The 18,631-nt window shown below is 37.1% G+C and overlaps 2 protein-coding genes across 2 annotated transcripts; one reads left to right on the forward strand and one right to left on the reverse strand.

Moving 5' to 3' along the window:
* Positions 1-5,110: 5,110 nt before the first annotated feature.
* On the forward strand, positions 5,111-9,928 carry LOC118433369. Its single transcript, XM_035845247.1, has 15 exons — positions 5,111-5,384; positions 5,444-5,691; positions 5,813-5,885; positions 5,979-6,031; positions 6,108-6,185; positions 6,258-6,452; positions 6,516-6,698; positions 6,877-7,056; positions 7,109-7,363; positions 7,432-7,519; positions 7,619-7,750; positions 7,930-8,194; positions 8,328-8,544; positions 8,688-8,885; positions 9,437-9,928. The coding sequence occupies exons 1-15, from the start codon at positions 5,111-5,113 to the stop codon at positions 9,464-9,466; spliced, it is 2,469 nt and encodes an 822-aa protein (XP_035701140.1). The 3' UTR covers positions 9,467-9,928.
* A 4,044-nt stretch (positions 9,929-13,972) lies between these two features.
* LOC110862150 lies at positions 13,973-16,946 on the reverse strand. Its single transcript, XM_022111322.2, has 3 exons — positions 16,579-16,946; positions 15,695-15,862; positions 13,973-14,773 (listed from the first exon to the last, which is right to left on the reverse strand). The coding sequence occupies exons 1-3, from the start codon at positions 16,652-16,654 to the stop codon at positions 14,313-14,315; spliced, it is 705 nt and encodes a 234-aa protein (XP_021967014.1). The 5' UTR covers positions 16,655-16,946; the 3' UTR covers positions 13,973-14,312.
* Positions 16,947-18,631: the final 1,685 nt, after the last annotated feature.

An 18,631-nucleotide genomic window follows, 5' to 3' on the forward strand; every position in this document is an offset into this window, starting at 1 on the left:
TGAATTGCATTTTGAGTATCCATGGAACAAAAGAAAACTACTTTTTTCAAAAACTTGAGGGACTTGAGGGAAACTTTTTCAAAAACAGTGACCAAATCAAAGCTTTTGAACGCGAGCGTGCCATAGAAACATGTTAATTAATCTTGGTCGTAGCCTAATATAGTGATAATAATCTTGGATCCCTAGCAATTATTGTTGCTATATATAAAATGAATTTTCGAAAAGTAAATCTTCCCCCGGGCCCTTAAGCCTTCATTTTTTTCCACCTGACAATCTCCTTGTCGTCCCGAGAAGACAAAGTATTTTCCAGATTGGAGATGAAATTTGGAATTTGACGCAGCGGGACAATTTATTTCGTGTCTCCGCCGAATTCTCATTATGAAAACGAGCAGCTTTCTCCCACGACGACCACGTTGGTCCAAGATTTCCTCCGCCTCGTGATAAATGATTAATGATTCGATCCCCTTCATCACTACACCTTATTTCCACGGTGTCCTCATTTCCGAGGAGAAATTCGCTTTCTCCGCTGCAAAACCACCTCCAGTCGAGTGGCACATTTTGGAGAGACATTGACCAAATTAAATCCCCAGGTTGACATACCATCAGCACACACTAAATAAACTTGGTCGCAAAATTACGCTACGCTATTCATGACCTGCATAAAGTCAAGTAGATAGGATCGAAGAGTGCCCGTGGTGTGGAGGCCAAGTTGACATTTGATAATTATATTGCATCAATTCGAAATGTTCATGTACATTTTTTACAGTTAGTATTAAATTGTAGTTTACTTGATGTTTCTGAATATATTGAACTTTTGTGTTTAAATTAAAATATGTATATATTCAGATCTGCATACATATCAGAGCTTGCAAGGGCTTGTAAAAGTGAACCTAAATCTTTTTTTTAGTACGTTGTATTGCTGAACAGCAATTTTAACCCAACAACATTAAAGGCTATCAGACCTTACCTATAAAACTTTTTCATAAAACTTGCGAAATACTTTCAATTTTACTAACCGGCCTGAAAATATATCAAAAAAGAGATGGACTCAAATATTAGAATAACGTCAATGAATCACTTAAAATCACTCAAAATCACTTAAAAATGTATCATAAGTCAAAATTACTTCGGTCACATAAGATCTCAAGGTGACATCTGTACTAGAATAAGCTTTCAGGAGCTAATACAAATACCTAGCTAATTATTTCAATTAAAGTTATTTAAAATTACAAACTCGCACAAATCATGCACAAAGAAATTGGCAACAAAATTGTCACCGCAGTTTTTTGTAACAAAAAAATTCCCCTACCGAGATCGATCCCACGCTTTACGCAAGGTCCCCAACATCACCCACTGATAACTAACAGCCCTCCGCATTTATACAACTCAAATCCAAAATATTCCTGAAAAAGCTTGTCGTGAGAACATTTCTTAGTTTTTTCTTTGACAACTTACACAAATACTTTCTCCCCTTTTACCTGACAAATATGTCAACTACCACACTTTCTCCCCTCCTTTCTCCCCAGGGAAAACTTACCTTGCCACAAAATCTCTACAAGCCAGGGTGCAGACGTGGTAAGGTAAATGCTATAATGGGAGAAATTGGAAACATCGAAAAAAATTCTCGGCACACTTTTAGTAATTGGTGCTGGTATTCATTACTACAAAAAGACCAGCCCTAGAGGAAAGGTCAAACTTGCAAAATTTGAATTTTACCTAACTTAAATTTGGACTAATTTGGGCAAATTGTGTGGAATGAGTTCAGCACTAACACAGTCAAGCTTTATCAACTGAATAGGTCTTAATAAGAATTAAGGCATGCATGCTTAAAATATTTTTTGCACTTGTCGAAGGAAAAATTATGGGGAAGCTAGGAAGACGAAATATTTGACTAGTTTTTGTCCACAACATTTCCTCATTTTAACCAAAACTCCTGTTTTTTAAATAAAAAAAAACAGATCGACAATAAGTTAGACTAGCGAAACCCTGTAGTGTTTTCATACGTTCTCGTTTTAGTTAGAGAGAGAGGGAGACATTTCCTTTGACAGAGGAACAACTATGCACACAGAGGAGGAAAATAATGCAAAGAATTCATTCATTCTTTGATTTATACGCGTTTGACATGTCCCATAATATTTCCAATCATTTCCTTTCCCAAGTTTTTCCTTCTTTTTTGGTGGGAAATGCCCACGGTAAAAGAGACATGTTTCTTTCATGTTCTATGACAAACCACATAGAACAACGTTCCCCATGAAATCGGATCACATGAATGAAACTACCATACACAAATATTCAAGATTTATTATTGTTGAGACATTTGTCACAACTTTGTAACGAGTTTCAAGAATTTTTTTCTGAAATGTAGCCCTTTTTGTCCCTAAAAGTTTTAAGATTTGTTCAAAATACTGACAATTTTATGAATTTCAATTTTTAAACCAACTTCCTCCCGAGCAAATGGGTGAATTGACGAACGTCAAGTTTTTTACACGATAAAAAAATACTCCGGCAGCGTGAAACCTTAATTTGCATCCATCAACTCCCTAACGAAGTTCTCAGCACTAACCTAATTTTTGATTTGCATTGTTGATTATTACGATGATTAATAAAATTTAATTTTTACAAAAGACGTTTAAATCTGACGATAAAATTATTACTACAAATTTTGTTACTGTTAAAGAAAGCTAAGTTTACACAACTTCTAAATAATCTAAAAGGAAGGCTGGTAGCTTTAAGCTGTATTTTTTTTCTGCGAACGAAAGGAAAAAAATTGCTTGTTTTAATTGTTTAGCAAATATCAAAATATAAATCGTGTAAAATTTAAAAGTTTACGAAAATTTGGATGCACAACCATACTCATAATTTACAAAAGATTACGTACAAATTAGGGTGAATTGTCCCATTACAGACAATGTCTACACGCACACAGATGTTTATACATATATATGTCTGTATCCCTGTAATGGGGCAATTCACGCGAAACTTTCTCCCTTGTGCAAATCGCCTCTTAACATTTGTTTTCCTGTATCGATTTGCTCTCACTCAGCTAACTCTGAAGATAAGGAGCCTTGTGCGAGTTTTTGTGGGCCATAGATTTCAATAATGAGGATAATATTCAATTCACGAGTCAGCAAATGTCTATTTTTGCACACCCGGCGTTTCGCCCATCGAATGCATCGACGCTAAGAATTCCAAAAATTCGTGTGAAAAACTTACCTAATTTAAAATTTATATTGTAAAATTTTAATGGCAATTTTACCGTTTTAAATTATTTATAAAGTGAAGTGACGTCGAAACATTGCAAAAAATATGATTTTAAATTTTGAAATATCCTCTTTAATCACTTCATCGTCACTTAAAATCACTTAAAATCGTCACTTCAAAGTGCACACGTGTAAAAAGGCGTGTATTTCCCCTTAGATCTAGGCCTTCCTTCAAACATCCTACAGTAGCGGACATTAATCATCAAATCGAACCAACTAATCCCATTAAGTGCCTCCACCCACAGGGTTCCGAACACCGGGGTTTTCTTTCGATCCAGTATATTTTGATGTGCTTATAGATTCTTAATCCACTAATTTTTGTAGCTATTTTTTTGTAATTTGAATAGATTTTTTTGTAATTTTTACAATCTCATTCGCAATTACGTTAAGAAGTACGGTGATTTTTAATAAAATGCATATTATCGAATAATAAGTATCCCAGTACAAAAAACGCAGTGCAAATGAAATTTGTAACAGACACGTGTTTCAGCAACCCTCTCCCCATGCCGAACTTATCACCAACTTTAAGCCGACCAGACGACCACGGCCGGATTTACTTTCACTTGCCGAGGAAAACTAAACTTTCGCTGTCCACAAGGGACGCAAATCCGCCTCGCCGTCATCGCCATAAACCAGACCAACTTCCACTAACAAAACAAAGGGAACGAACTTTCCAGTCGGGGACCAAACTGTGAGTACTTTTAAAGGTCAAGAAAATACAGATGCATCCTTTTCCTTTCTGTAAACCAAACCGAGCAGAAATCATGACGAAATTTTACCACAAGAAATTGTTTTCCTAACAATTTTGTTATTTACGTGTGAAGTTTTGCTGTTTATTTAATTCGTTGTTGCGTGATGTGCATTTCTGAGGTTTCTAATTTGCGTAAATGTTTCGGATTTTCACAAATTTTGAGAAATATCTATGTATGTATGTAGCTCCTGGGCACATTTCTTGCTTCATGAGAAGAGAAATTTGGTAACTTCTTTGGTGTGAAATCGTTGTATACATATATTACCGGAACAAGAATATAATGTGATAGAAATTTGTTATGATCAGTGACTGCGTATGTCATGGAGCTTCTATTTGAGACGCGATCACTGACAAAATCAAATTAAAATTGAATTTTCTTAAAGATTTTGATGCTGGCGATTTTAGTTTCTGAGAGAAACTTGAGAGGACGGAATATATCTCGGAATATATATCAAGAAATGTGTCCCCAACCCGGTCTAAAAACGTTCACAAATCACTAAAACTGCGTGAAAATCAATTTCTTCAGAGTGACGTTAGGTTTCATAGTATTCTACCTCTAATTTTATAGTAATGAGTAAAATATAAGAGTCCGAAAGAAAATTTGTCAAATTGTATTAAACTCTGGCAAACAAAGGTGCTGACGACACAAATAGGGACATGATGATCATGTTCCGACCTGTTGACAACGGGGAAATTTTGTCCAAAAATGAGTGCAAGTTGGGTTAATTTATTTGTATGTTGGTTTCGTCGCTATGTAATTTTTGTACAAATAAGCAAATTAAACAATTTATTGGCACCAAGGTCCTGAATTTTACTTAGTTACGTGTCTACATAAGGTTAGCTCATTTGATGGTAAATTTTGTGACCGAGAGCTTGGGACGAGTTTGGAATTATTTTTGGAAAAAAATTCGTTGCTACACGAAGTTAAGGCCATTTTCATGCAAATTTATAAAATATTTATATAATTGACATGTAGACACGTAACTAAGTAAAATTCAGGACCTTGATTGGCACCATAAAAATAAACTACTTTCAAAGAAACCCATAACCTTCAATGTGTAATGACAGACAACTGACAATATTTAACAGCCACAGCAAAATGAACAAGAAACCACCACTTCAACGTGATGACGACGCTTCCGGAGCCGGAGGGGCCCGCCCCCTACGAAACGCTACCCAAGAACACAGCTTCCGGTCTGACTACAACCCTACGCTGTACATCAATCGGGTCACTCGTACCGTCGACAAGGTCAACCTCCCCATTCTCACGGACGAAGATAATCACGTAGATTGGCACGTTTTCCACGTTCCCAGACCCCTCCCAGACACGACGACGGCAATCAATGGGGTCGGTGGGGTCAGAGGACCACAGTGTAAGAGGTCCAAGGTCACTTTTTGTCGAAATTCTGCCAATTATTTCTACTTTTTTCAGGGTGGGCGACAGCATCCCTTCCAGAGAAAAGGGCCGCCTGGGAGCAGACTGTCGGAAAGGAAGTCGATGAAAATAACGACCCTGACCTCGCCTTAGTGAGAGGTCGACTGCACGACCTTCTCGTGACGACGAGACCCAACCAATTTTCCGTAATGTTGTCGGAAATCCGGTACAGGAGGGATGAGACGAGATTGAAGAGGAGAAAATGGAGGAGATCAATGTGCGAGGATGAGAAAAGCGACGGGCAAGTCCAAAATATTTAGTTATTCAAAATAGTACAAGGAGAAGGGCGACAAGTCAACAAATGATAAAGCAATTTTGAATTTTTGATAATGCAAAAATGATTTTACTGTATTTTTTCGTGCATAGATTGACGAACAAGAAGTCTGGTTGGTTTCGGGGAGCTGGGACGATCCATTTTTCAGCGTGTTTTCATGTCGGGGTACGTTTTATTTTGTTTTATTTTTTTGGGGGGTGGGGGGGGAGAATTTGTTGTCTTGTGATAATAAAAATTGAGGTCAAGGGTTACCTTCAGGGGGCAGGGGGCGAGATAAGAGTTTGGTCGTGACTGCTCACAGCGCTCGAGAGGTGAGAATGAAGGGGAGGTCATTGGCCTTCGCGCAAACGGCAGCTATTCCTCCCTTAGCCTTCTCCATTTTTTCAGTCTTCAGCTTACGAGCACCAGAGCAGTCACCACCAAGGTCGCTCTCTCCAATTCCGTCCCCCCGAAGATAACCCCAAGGTAACAAAGTTGACCTCTCCTTTTAACCCCCAATCCAGATAAGTGAATCGTGTTTTCGTCCTTGTTTTCCAGATAATGACGATTTCCGCCTTGGTCCAGCAATACTACGAAATGTCCGAGTTGCGGAATCTTTTTCCTTCTGAAGGTCATCTCAATAACCCAGTGACCTCGCGGGTCATGGGACTAGTGGGACTTTGTCTGATCTGGGTCGGCGTGATGACAGGGATCGTTGGACAATATTTCAAACGAGTGTCACTGCTGAGAATGGTGAGTTGGGTAAAGCTCAGAAGAGAGTTCAAGTTAGTAAATATGGTTTTTATATTTTTTCAGTACATGACCTTCTTCATTGTTGGGGTCGTCCTGTACTTGACACAGTACGGGATGGAAAATTACTACTCGACACGGCAAGTTTTATCAGATCTTTTGAAAGGTCAAGTTGACGAATATCTCAACCAAGGGGAGAAGAGAGGGGGAGGAAAAGTGGCCTCATTTCTGCTACAGGTGCAAGAAAAGGTATGTATTTTGCAAACTGAATTAAAAATATTTTTTATATTTAAAAATATGGTTAAATATTTCCAAGTTGTAGAAAAAGTGCGTATTTTGCAAACTGTGTTCAAAATAGCTGTTTTGCGATAATGTTTGTAAACATGGTTAAAAGTAGTGTCCACATTTTTGGCCTGTTTATTTGCAGTTTAGTTGTTGCGGATATCACGGCCCGTGGGATTACGGTCAGCGCAGCCGGCCACCTCATTTGCTCTCGCCATCGGGAAAATTGACCTTGCCGCCGTCCTGCTGCGAACAATTGGTCACTCGGACCCTGGATTGTTACGTGATGAGGAACAAATCCACTCCGGAATTTGTACATGGTCAGGTACGTCGACCTTGTTGCATCTTAAATTGAAATTAACTTGACCTCCGCACAGGGCTGCACTTCTCCCTTGATAACCTTCCTTGGCCACATCCATCTCTCTCGGCAACTGATGGCACCCTTCATCCTGTTCGGGACCGTGGTTCATATATTTTCCGGGATAAATTTTCACCGCAAAGTGATTCCGTTTTTGACCTCAGTCAGTAAAAAGAAGGTCGAAAGGTCATCTGTCGGCCCTTTTGTCACTGCAACGTTAGGAGAACAACTACTCGATACGATTCAAGAAGCAACAACAACGGCAGAATCAAAGGTGGAGGTTTATTTATGGTGGTAAGTTTTTGTTTATTTTATTTCAAATTATATGCATTTTTTGGGTAGAGTTCTGTAGTGGAATTCGACACGGAAAAAATTCCTGGGACGATAGATTCTGTCCGAAGACGGCTCGGCGAGTGCGAGAGTTTGGCAGGTATGAAAGAGAGATTCAAATTATGAAACATTTTGAGTTTTGTATCTAAATATTTGGGCAAAATTACTTTATAAATACAACTTACATTACTTCACACAGATTTCATCTTGTGCATCGTTCAACTGCTCCACGATGTCGAAGTTTTCCAGGAAAGCGAGTTCGGGCAGTTCAGACCGGATGCGGAGGTCATTGCGAGGGTCATTCTGGGCTTGAGACCGAGACGATTCGTGTGTAAGGATTATTTCCAGCAATTTTATTTGCAAATTTCTAGTTTGTTACAATTTTTGCGCCAAAAATTAACATTCTGTTGCTGACGATTTTAATACGGTCACATTTTTACCCCAGTTTTCCTAGTTTTACACATTTTTATAAATATTTGTTTAGATTTTGACTCTTGATTTACATTTTAGCACCATCGCTTCTCGACGCTGATTTCGACGACGTCCTCATCCAAGCCAGGAATCGTGGGAAACCCCGTGAAAAATTGTCCAGGCAGGATTTGCTGATACGGATGAACATGATGGAAGTGGTGGAAAGTGGGAGTGAGCAGTTGGCCAGGAAAGGTGACCATGTCGAGAACCACACCCACTCGCAGTTCGCCCTCCCTCGTCCGCTATCCGGTATCCGAGTCTCAGAGTGGATTCGTGCAGATGACGTAATATTTCGCAGGGATAAGTGAGTTTTTATTCAAGTTTTTATTCATTTTTATGTTTCATTTTTATTTTATTCATTCGTTTTTATTCATATCCCCTTTCATAAAGGCACTTTTGTTACTACAATGAAATTTAATAATTATACAAATTTTCAGGTACATCGCGCATCCCGGAACAGAAGGACTTGATCCCTTGGAGGTCACGTATCTTGAGAACGATCGCGTACTTGAATTGGGAAGTGAGGATGAACGAAAAGAAAAATCGTCTTCAAAATGTTGCCAATTTTTCGCCAATTTCTTCTCCCCTTCGAATGAGATGGATCCTGAAGAATACTTATTTCTAGAAAATGAACTGTACGAACCGTCAATTGAGGTAGGTTATTTTTATAAAAAGGTGAATTTCAGAATTTCTACAAAATGTATGCAAATTTTTCTGTAAAAATTCTGCAGAAATTCGTGCAAATTATACCCAACAAAGGTGATCAAAACTAAAAAAAACGTTTTCCAATTTTTTAGGTGTTATCCAAAATAATCGCCGAATCGCAAGGGATTCTCCGCGATATCAATAAGAGGGCAAAGTTCACCCAAGTCTCTTTCAACGATGCCTCGACGCCGACGCCACTGCCACCCACGAGCCCCTCTCAGTTGGACGAGGAGCTCTCCCACGTGCAAAATTTATCGTTTGTATCGTCCCAAAAAATCGACCTGGACAAGGTAAGTGCCCTTTTGAAGAAATTATGCGGTCTGGAAGCCATCCAGGAAGAGAGGATGATGAAGTGGATTAGACATCAGACTGAAGATCAAATTTAAGGGAAAAAGAAGTGAATTTTAAAATCTATCCAGGAGCGAAGGTTAAATTTAGTAAAAAATAGAATTTTTAAGAGACGTGGGTTGCGAACAAGGTATTTGTTTTTATTTTCTAAGAAAAAGCAAGATTTAAAAAAACTTCGAGAATTAGCTCTAAAAAAAGTTATATGTTTTGTAACATATTTTAGACAATATTTTACATATACATATACATTACAAGACTTATTGATAGAAATTTGCTGCATATTTCACAATTTCGTAAGTGCTTCGTATTTTACAAAATCCAGAATAAATTAAATTAATAAATTAATCTTTAATTTAATTTAATTAAGAGTTATAAAACAATATATTTTATATTTCTTAAATCAATAAAACGTGTTGAAACGAAAAGAAATCAGAATTTGACATGATTTTTAACCCAGTTTCATTTTTCTCTTTGCTTACTCCCCATTTTACAGGTCACGACTCTGCAGCATTCGTCATTTTAGCTGGTTATCGGACTCCAAGGACCTTATCGAGATTATCGAGAAGCATGCCGTTGAATCATCCTCATCTCCAAAAGTTTCCCTATTTCCATATTTTTACCCCCCATTTTAATGCATGCTCGATATATTCTTTTTCGCAATGTAATTTTTTATCGGATTTGCACTAATTATCGATACAATTTCCTTCTTAGGATTGCCGACAAGGACAAGATGCCCATCGCCACCACCCTGGGGAATTTCGCAACGCGGACGCCGCCTTGGACAGTGCACAATTCTACTCCAGGAGCTTATCAGGCGATAAGTTCAAGGAAAGAGAACACATTTTTTTTTTTTTTGCAAATACGCTATCAGCATCTTCGTCAGCATCACGGTCGTCGTTTTCATGGGCAACTCATCGATGTCGTCCGATATTCAAGGTAATGGTTAGAAAATATTTGTTGGTACGCCTGCAAAGGTACGCCTCCTCCTAAGGTCATATTAAATGCCGTCTTAGCATCACGGTCGTCGCTTTCATGGGCACATCATCCAACCAGTGGACTCCAGTCTTCAAGGTAACGGTTTAGAAAATATATTTGTTGGTACGCCTGCAAAGGTACGCCTCCTAAGGTCATAATAAACGGCTTCTCATTACCGGCAAATGGCACTGCTTGCTTTGCTTTATTATAGTTATAAGGTTTTGACGACTACCGCACAAGCCGTCAAAACAGCATCTTAATCATCATCATCGTCGGCATTTTTCCCCCAACTTGCACTCATTTTTGGACAAAATTTCCCCCATTGGTGTTGTCGCAGGTGATCATCATGTCCCGATTTTTGTCGTCAGCATCAAATTTGTTTGCCAGTTTAATACAATCTGGCAAACTTTGTTTTTGGATTCTTAAATATTTTACTAAATCATTAAATTCGAGGTTTTGTAAATAATGAAACCTAACATTTCTCACAAGAAGTAGATTTCGTAATTTATGTACGCATTTGGACCGTTTTTTGTATTAATTGGGGCAAATATTTCTTCATATGCGATATTTTCCGTCGAAAATTGAGCAAATTTACGTGAAAACAAGCTATAATTTGTGCAAGGTAAATACTTCTTATTCAAATTCGTTCTCAGAAAATTATCCCGTCTTGAAATATCCAATATAAGGTTTGGAACATGGGTGATTGAAGGTTGGTTAGTTTTTGGATTAAAAAAACTCACGTAGCTTTTATCTCGGGAAATGTATTCAAAATTGGGACAATTTCAGCAAATTCAGACGCCTCGATTTCTGCAGGATTCAAGTCTTCTTATTTTTCTCCACTCATTTTTTATAAAAAATGATGGTGCTGAGCGACAATGATTGTAAGACTGAGCCCTCCAGCACCATCATTTAAATATTTACAAATTAAGAATTCGTATTTTGAATCCGTTAAAAATCTAGGCGAAGATGTGTGAGTCACCACAGGTGGAACAGGTCAAAATTCCCCGAAAATCGGGTACATTCATAAATTATTGCGTGATAAGTAAATTTTTAATCACAGGTCTGCTTCGTATTTCGGATCAACCAGCCAAAGGTTGAGGCATTGTTACAAAATTTCTTAACAACGTTACTCTAAATACTTTACCTGGAAATAATGCGTCACAAGATACTGATTTCGTGCAATGGTTGACATGCTATGAACATACACATTTCTAATAATTGTGAGTAGGTGTATGTATTTCTGTGTTTCGTGGCAGTACCGAAATAGCGTGATATGTCATAACCAACTTACTTTCACAACTTACACCCACGAAAATACTCCCCACTCCTCGTAGTTTCCTTTCTCCCACGTCGATGAGATGGGCGAAGAACATGAACATGATCCAGAATCAATGATACTCGACGAACAATAGAATCTAGGAAGCAATCAGTGCTTAATATCTTTCCTCCTCAGACAAGTGGGTACAGAATCCAGCCCCGTATTACTTTCACTCTGTTAGAAGAAGTTCTTCTTGTGAAGGAGGGTACGTAAAATTCAGTCTAAAATTTTACCAAGAAATGGTACCGTGCAATAAAAAATACCCAACATTTTCATTCATCTTTATCCATTTGACCATCCAGTGTAACAGCGATTTCTTGGCGAGAAATAGTGGTCGTTCCAATGATGGTTGTCATGTCATAATTATATTTAAAGTCTCCCCTTCGTCCACTTTCTTACCTCCAAACCCAGTGAGGCGAATAACTATTGTGAGACGGGATGAGTTTATCTGAAAACGTGTTTCTCGCATTATTTCACTACTGCAACGGCTGAAGACTTTCTTCTCTTCGTAATGACGTAAACCCAGTCTCTTCATCTTCATCGGATTCCCCTTCCCTCCTTTCATGGCATTGTATAATCTCGTTTTCTTTGCGGAATACGTGACCTCAAGTCGCCACAAATTCAATCGAGTTACGTTTATTTATAGAATTTCGCAACATTTCTCGTTTCGTAATGCAATTTTCAATTAATTTGATTTTGATGGATTTTCCTGCCATAAAAAAATTATTTTCTAATAACTTGGTTAGATACGTAGATAGATCAATCTCTACGTTAGTGCTATGTTCAACTTTAACCGGTAATAAACGATTAGATTACCTAACATTGGAAGGTCAACTTGTTAAAATGTAAGTAATATTCATGTCAGCTTTTCCAGGATTATTTAACTTCATGACACATAAGTCATACCAAATGTTTAAAATATGCAAACCTTCTAATGTTACGAAATTTATAGAGATTTCCGATGCAAATTCAATTTGTAGGTTTTATCAACTTCGCCCAGTTCAATGGCGTCTCTCGAAATACATTTTAATGCAAATCATTTAAACCGGTTGAACTATTTCATAAACAAATTTAAATTGTATTTGTGGCTATAATAAATATTTTTTTCAATAAGTGGTTCATAAAAAATTTTCAATAGGAGAGTTAGGAAAATTTTTAGTGATCAGAATAACCACCGTGTTATAAATTGCTTTCACCTTTCACCTTATTTACACCAAATACAGTTATTAATGGAAAAGTAAATCCTGATTTTGACCACTCCACTCCAAATGCATGTATGTATATTACACCTTCTAATCTTATCAGAACCTCGGAAACTTTCAAAAATTCAGAGTGGAAAATGCTTCTCGCTTTTATCTTTTCCCCTCCTAAAATGAAGACATTCCCGTCAGAAATGAACATGGTCATAATTCATTTCCTTCTGTATTAACAAAAGTATCGATAAATAAGAAGGAAGGAGAGCATCATCAACTTTTAGTGGAATTGAGCTCTTCTCTTGATTCACGACGACTGATTCACTGTCCCGTTTTTGTTGGTGGACTGGCCATTAGTTTCTCCCTCTTCGTTTGATGGTCAGTCCATTGCACGGTCCGTGACTCACCCGGAACCAAAGTGAAAGTCGAGGACGCGGATCAAATCAAGCGAGTGAACGAATCCACTTTCTCTTGATCAACACAAAGGCCACCAATTTCTGCCGTGATATCAATGAAGGAATCAAATCGTGCGTAGACAGACCACGAAATTCATAACGAGGATGAAGAATTGGGTAAAATTTGGACCATTTCCGGTCTTCCATCATCATCAACCTAAGAAAAATTATGTCTAAAAATATAACTTCACCGAACCATGCCTGACGAAGTACATGAAAATAATGTCATCCAGAATGGCGTGACATACCTGTGCAGATTAACTAAATGTACTTACTAATTTTGCACATTAAAAATATAACAATATTAAGCTTTTATAATCTTTTTTCAAAATGTTGGTTGGTTAGTTTTACAAGGATTGAATTGTAGATTAAAGAATAGTTTCAGATTTGTGATTTCATCAGATAAAGAATTAGAGATTAGTTAGAGATCCGAATCAACAATCCAGATTTTCCCCAACTCTGGAATTGGCATTGTTTTCTCCATCATTGTTAGGCTTTTCGTGGAAACAATGTATTACACGTGCCCCCATTTCTCAATGATTCCGCAATTCCATGCAAAGAAACTATTTTCATGGTTAAGTAACAAAAATTCCGCTTGATGGACATTTATTGTGGATTTCTCCATTATGGTGAAAGCTTAGATTAGCATGTGCGGCCAAATTTCGTCATCTACACATTTCATTGTAAATTGAAGATCCAAATGCCCGGCGGTATTTGTTTTAAGCAGGCCACTCTACAAACCAAATTACAACCAGGGAAGAACAAAGGCTGGCTTTAATGGGCCCGCTAAATAAATAGATTTGCATGTTTCTACTTCCACAAAACACCGAATGTCGTGTCGGATTAAAATTTAACCTCATCACTTAACCATCTCACCCGCAAAACATGGGAGTGCTGAAAGTGCGAGCTAACAATAAGTAACAAACAAGGTCAGACACGGGTTCACGTTGACATCAATAATTACGCAAATGTCACTTAAAGTCTAAATATTTAAGTACTTTAAAGCGGTTGTTTTTACTCGAAATTCAAGTTGCAATACTTATCGAAATAAGTCAAAAAATATTTGTAAGTTCTGAATGTTTCATAAATAATTTTGAACAGGTTTAAGGTTGCATATATTTTTTTAATAAATTCTTTAAGCTAATAATTGTGCAGATAGATTGCATGCTGACGATGTGAATAATAAACAATCCCCGAAACTAATGCGGACGCAGAGTTAAAATTAATGGTTTACAATTTGGGGAAGTACTCTTTTCATCAATATTAAAATGGTATGTGCCACAAGCCTTTACATATCATGTTAGTTTTTGTGCTAAAACTCTTTGAGGCTGCTAAATGCAAATATCGGAGTGGTTTTTATTTTATTTTTAGCTAAAAATCTAGCGTAACTTTTGTAATTTAACAATTTTAACTGAAAGTAGAGCACGATCAGTGTACATAGCTCGTATGCAAATATCTAAAAACACTAGTGGTTACCAAAGCAGTAAAAATTACAATTTGCTGTCCCCCAAACCTTGGCGCCAAGTTGCATCCGTCGCCCGTATCGCAAACGCAGGCTTTTAACGTGGGTGAATTTTCATTAATTGGGGAATTATCGAGTCCACCACTTCTCACCAGCTCCCACACCGACTTCTGGGGGACGGCGCAATGCACTGGGGGTAGGGGTGGACGGGGTGTGGTCGTTGTGGTCATACCCTCCTCCTCCAGCTCCACGTCATCATACGACAGCTTGACGATCACTCTTTTCGCGTAACAGCCTCGGAAAACGACATCGATTTCAGATTGTGGCGTCACTTTGGCCACACTCATTGTTATGCAAGCCATGCGGAAAATGAGAGGATCTGGCTCATATAACGTTGCTTGGAGGGTTTTTAGTTCTTCCGTCTCCGCTGAAAATGGGTTTGAAACATTTGTAACTTCGAATTTTCCACAGTTGACAGTTAATTCGAGCACTCAAGTTTTTAAAAATGTTACAGAATTGATAGACGGAATATTGAAATTGTATTTTGTTACCGTAGTTTAGGATGAGATGATTTCACATGCACACGAAAAAATGGTTAAGACTGGTTAAGAAAAAATTCTGGCGTGATAGGCAAAATTTAACCCAGAAATTATCAGGCTGAAAGTATGTGCAGGTATATTTTCTGTTAAAAATGCATTCTTACATATCTTGGGCATGTATTTAGAGATGAACATTGTACCCTAGCGTAACTTAGACGGACAAAATTGACAAAGATGTAACAATTTCGGTACACAATTCGGTACACAATATCAATTTAAAAATCAATCAAGGACGCACATCTAATTATGTACCAATATTAATTTAAATATTTTAGTAACAAGTTATAATACTCAAACTCTTTATGATTCAAGTACTATGTATTTTACGCTGGAAATATAATTGGCTAGTTTCACAATCTTTCAAAGTTTGACATACCTTTATGTTTAATCTGCATTATGTGCTAATTATAGGGCATACATAATACAAATAATGGTGAGATGAAGGCTAACCTGAACCTGAGGAGAACGGCTGATACGCTGCATGATTAGAATACTGCAACATAAGGTTGCATGAGAAATATCTGTCATGTTAAGACGAGTAAAAAACGACAGCTATTTCACGTGCTCAATAAACACCACTCGTGTTTTGTGGTAAAGACAGGACAACGTCCAACAAGCAAATGAGAAACACAACTAGCGTAGTATAAAGTAAAATTTCGTAATATGTACGGGTGTAATTTCTGGTGTCTTAATAACATAATATACAATAAGTTATGCACAATGAATGTGTATGAATTTACATTACTCACCATAATTGATCGCTTCGGTTTCATTGTTACATGATTTGAGCGAAATCTTGGGATCTTCGCCGGGAATGAATTTTCTGCAATTGGCGTCCCCTTTGAATACGGAACCACTCCCACTTTCATTCCCCAAACGGACGATTCTCTCGTACAGGCAAGAGTAACATTGAAGTCCTGTAAATGCAAAATGTTAAATCGTCGAGCCAAATCGCGCCAAACTTTGCAACTTTACAAAAACCGTAAATCTAAAAATAGCAAACTTCAGTTCAAGAACATTTATTTACTGAACACTGGCGTGTTGAAGGATTTATCACCAAATAATTATCTTGTTTGCACAAATTTCTAAAATAAGAGTGATTTAATTTGCAAACAAGTTTCAAATTTACAAATTTTGAAATAAGGCGCAATGCAGTCCTAAAATTGCTCGCATGCTTTATGCATGGTCTCTCATGAAAATCATTAATTGTTAACCTAATCTCTTCATCAAACTCGGCAAAAACTATGAGGGTAAGGGTAACGGGTAAAATTTTGGCTTTACCAGAGTTTACATGTTTTCAAAAATGAATTAACTTAATTAAATTCACAAGTCTGTCAGATTAGATATTTGTTGGATTTTGTATCTTATATTCATTAATCAGAATTTGTTTGGTCTGGCTTTATTTGCATGCATTTTTCTCTGTATAATGTATATCATTAGATTTTATAATCTAAATAAGCGTCTGATTATTATTATTATTATTAAATATGCCAGCCAACTGCCAATAAATAATTCCAAATCCAAATCAATTATAATCGTTAGCTATTATAGTGAAAAATATTCTCAACTTTTACAGACTATCCTCAATCACAATACAATAATTCAATAATTAATCTTGAATATACAGCATTACCTGACGTCCAACTCGTCACACTCCACAGGACACAAGTCAAAAACAGTAATTTTACATTTCTGCTAGAGTTTAACATCGTTTCACAGATTTTAAGACTAAATTATGTAATAAGTGCGAACAAGATAGAAGAAGATTGGTTGATATTTCATTAATAAATTAATTCTTGCCAAACAATTTTCTCCAATATGTAAAAATGTACAACTCTTATAGAAGTTCCACTCCAGGATTAGAAATACGTACTAAACATGACGCAATTAATCCCTCGTCCAAACCAAAACCTTGAGTAATGCATATTTCCACAAACAAAAAACAGAAATTTGCCACATACCTACTCGTAGTTAATATTGCAGCTAAAACAGTGGCCAACCGTGTCTAAAATGACACTGCGGTGGTAATAATTGTCTTGGTTTTTCCTGCCCAATAAAAAAGCCCATTGTCCTCTCCTACCTAATTACGCGTGTCATCATCATCACCATCTCAAATATTGTTGTACATATTTATTTACTAGAAGTTCTCATGTAACAATAAAACAGCGTAACATTTTCCTCGTCTGATGGGCCACGTTAATGCAGTCTCACTACGAACTTAGCAGCGAGACTGCATTAAGTTGCAGTTTCTTGCGAATATGTATTTATGCAAAGTAAGGAAAAGACGGTCGAATTTGTCCCGTCCTGTGTAATATCTTTTATATAACGTCCATTAATTTGTAATGGGTCAATATTGCCACGAAAATTAAGCGTTTTCTCATGTTTGCTAACTATATGGATTTTATGTCAAACAATTAAAAACGTTATGAACGTATTAATTTGGACACTAAAATATTCAAATGTTTCACCCATATTTGTAATCCATTAAAGTGTCCAAAACTACTTCATAAAATCATTTTACAATTTCAGTTAAAATCGTTAACTTTTAAATATCTATGTAGAAATTTGCCACACATTTGTGATTTGATTTTTCTTCGTAATCTTTGTAAACTTTGGATAAGCTTTTGGAGTTATAATTATTTTTAAATTTTTAGCTGCTTATTAAATCGTACATTTGTGTCTAGTCCAATATTATGCATATAGTTTAAAATGTGCAAAGCTTCCAAATTCGTGTCTAATACAAAATTAGGACATCAAATTCGATTTCTAACCCTTCCGTCACGACTAATTGCGACAACTTTGTAACAAATTCGATGAAAATTATGGTCCAGAAGAGTCATACTTGTGCATAAGGTGTCGTTTATGTAAATCTCGTTTACGACATGTAATCAAATTCAGCTTTAAACTTGGCCTCGCCGATAGGTTCTCACTCACTCCCAAATCCGATCCCAAACGGATCACAGTTTGGGAAGGTCTTGGGGTCAGAGGTGAGGCCAAATTCACATTAACACACTTAAAAGTAACAAGCACAATTTCGACGTCCTTATAATTTGATTAAAATACTGGCGAAGAAACATACACAATATATTGAAGATTAATTTTCTATATTTCTATTTATAATTTATTTAACTTATCAAATATCAATTCTGAATATTAATTCAGAATTGACTTCAAAGCTATGCAAATTTTTAAATGGGTCCAGTCACCAATTTTCTCATCTTCCGTAAATTTCTAAGAGTTCATCACTCCTGTAACTAAACCATCTGACGAATTATAATCTCCTCCCCAATCCAGGATTATTCTCACTCTGCTCGCTGCACACATTACGCTGCACATTACGTCAGCCCCGCATCAAGCTCGCATCTCGCTTGCTTTCACCCACCTCCGTCGCCCATGGCTTAAGCCTGAGCGGAGAGTAATGACAGGATTGCATGACCGGGATTGGATTCGACACACATAATCCGAAACAGGGCAAAACCAGGCACAAAATCCGACACAATTTTACTACAGAGGAGACGAGAGAGTGATTTAAACCACCGCTCGCCACTAACAAAGTAAAATATTGACGAGAATCTGACCTCGAGTAAAAGCAAACAAGGAGAGATTTACGTTTCAGAGAAAAATGCTGCTTTATTTTATCTACTTTATGTGCAAACAGAGCCAGTTGATTCAATTTGGAATTATGC

The sequence above is a fragment of the Folsomia candida genome, unplaced genomic scaffold (assembly GCF_002217175.1).
Source record: "Folsomia candida strain VU population unplaced genomic scaffold, ASM221717v1 Fcan01_Sc049, whole genome shotgun sequence".
Lineage (NCBI taxonomy): Eukaryota > Metazoa > Arthropoda > Collembola > Entomobryomorpha > Isotomidae > Folsomia > Folsomia candida.

What these genes read in the sequence shown, in the direction of transcription:
- LOC110862150 (XM_022111322.2), bottom strand. Translation starts at nt 16,654, where the DNA reads ATGTTAAACTCTAGCAGAAATGTAAAATTACTGTTTTTGACTTGTGTC. An exon ending in TGTGACGAGTTGGACGTCAG is followed by an intron (nt 15,863 to 16,578) that starts GTAATGCTGTAT and finishes TTGCATTTACAG; the next exon opens with GACTTCAATGTTACTCTTGC. An exon ending in AACCGAAGCGATCAATTATG is followed by an intron (nt 14,774 to 15,694) that starts GTGAGTAATGTA and finishes ACCCATTTTCAG; the next exon opens with CGGAGACGGAAGAACTAAAA.
- LOC118433369 (XM_035845247.1), top strand. Translation starts at nt 5,111, where the DNA reads ATGAACAAGAAACCACCACTTCAACGTGATGACGACGCTTCCGGAGCC. An exon ending in GAGTGTCACTGCTGAGAATG is followed by an intron (nt 6,453 to 6,515) that starts GTGAGTTGGGTA and finishes ATATTTTTTCAG; the next exon opens with TACATGACCTTCTTCATTGT. An exon ending in AAAAAATCGACCTGGACAAG is followed by an intron (nt 8,886 to 9,436) that starts GTAAGTGCCCTT and finishes CCCATTTTACAG; the next exon opens with GTCACGACTCTGCAGCATTC.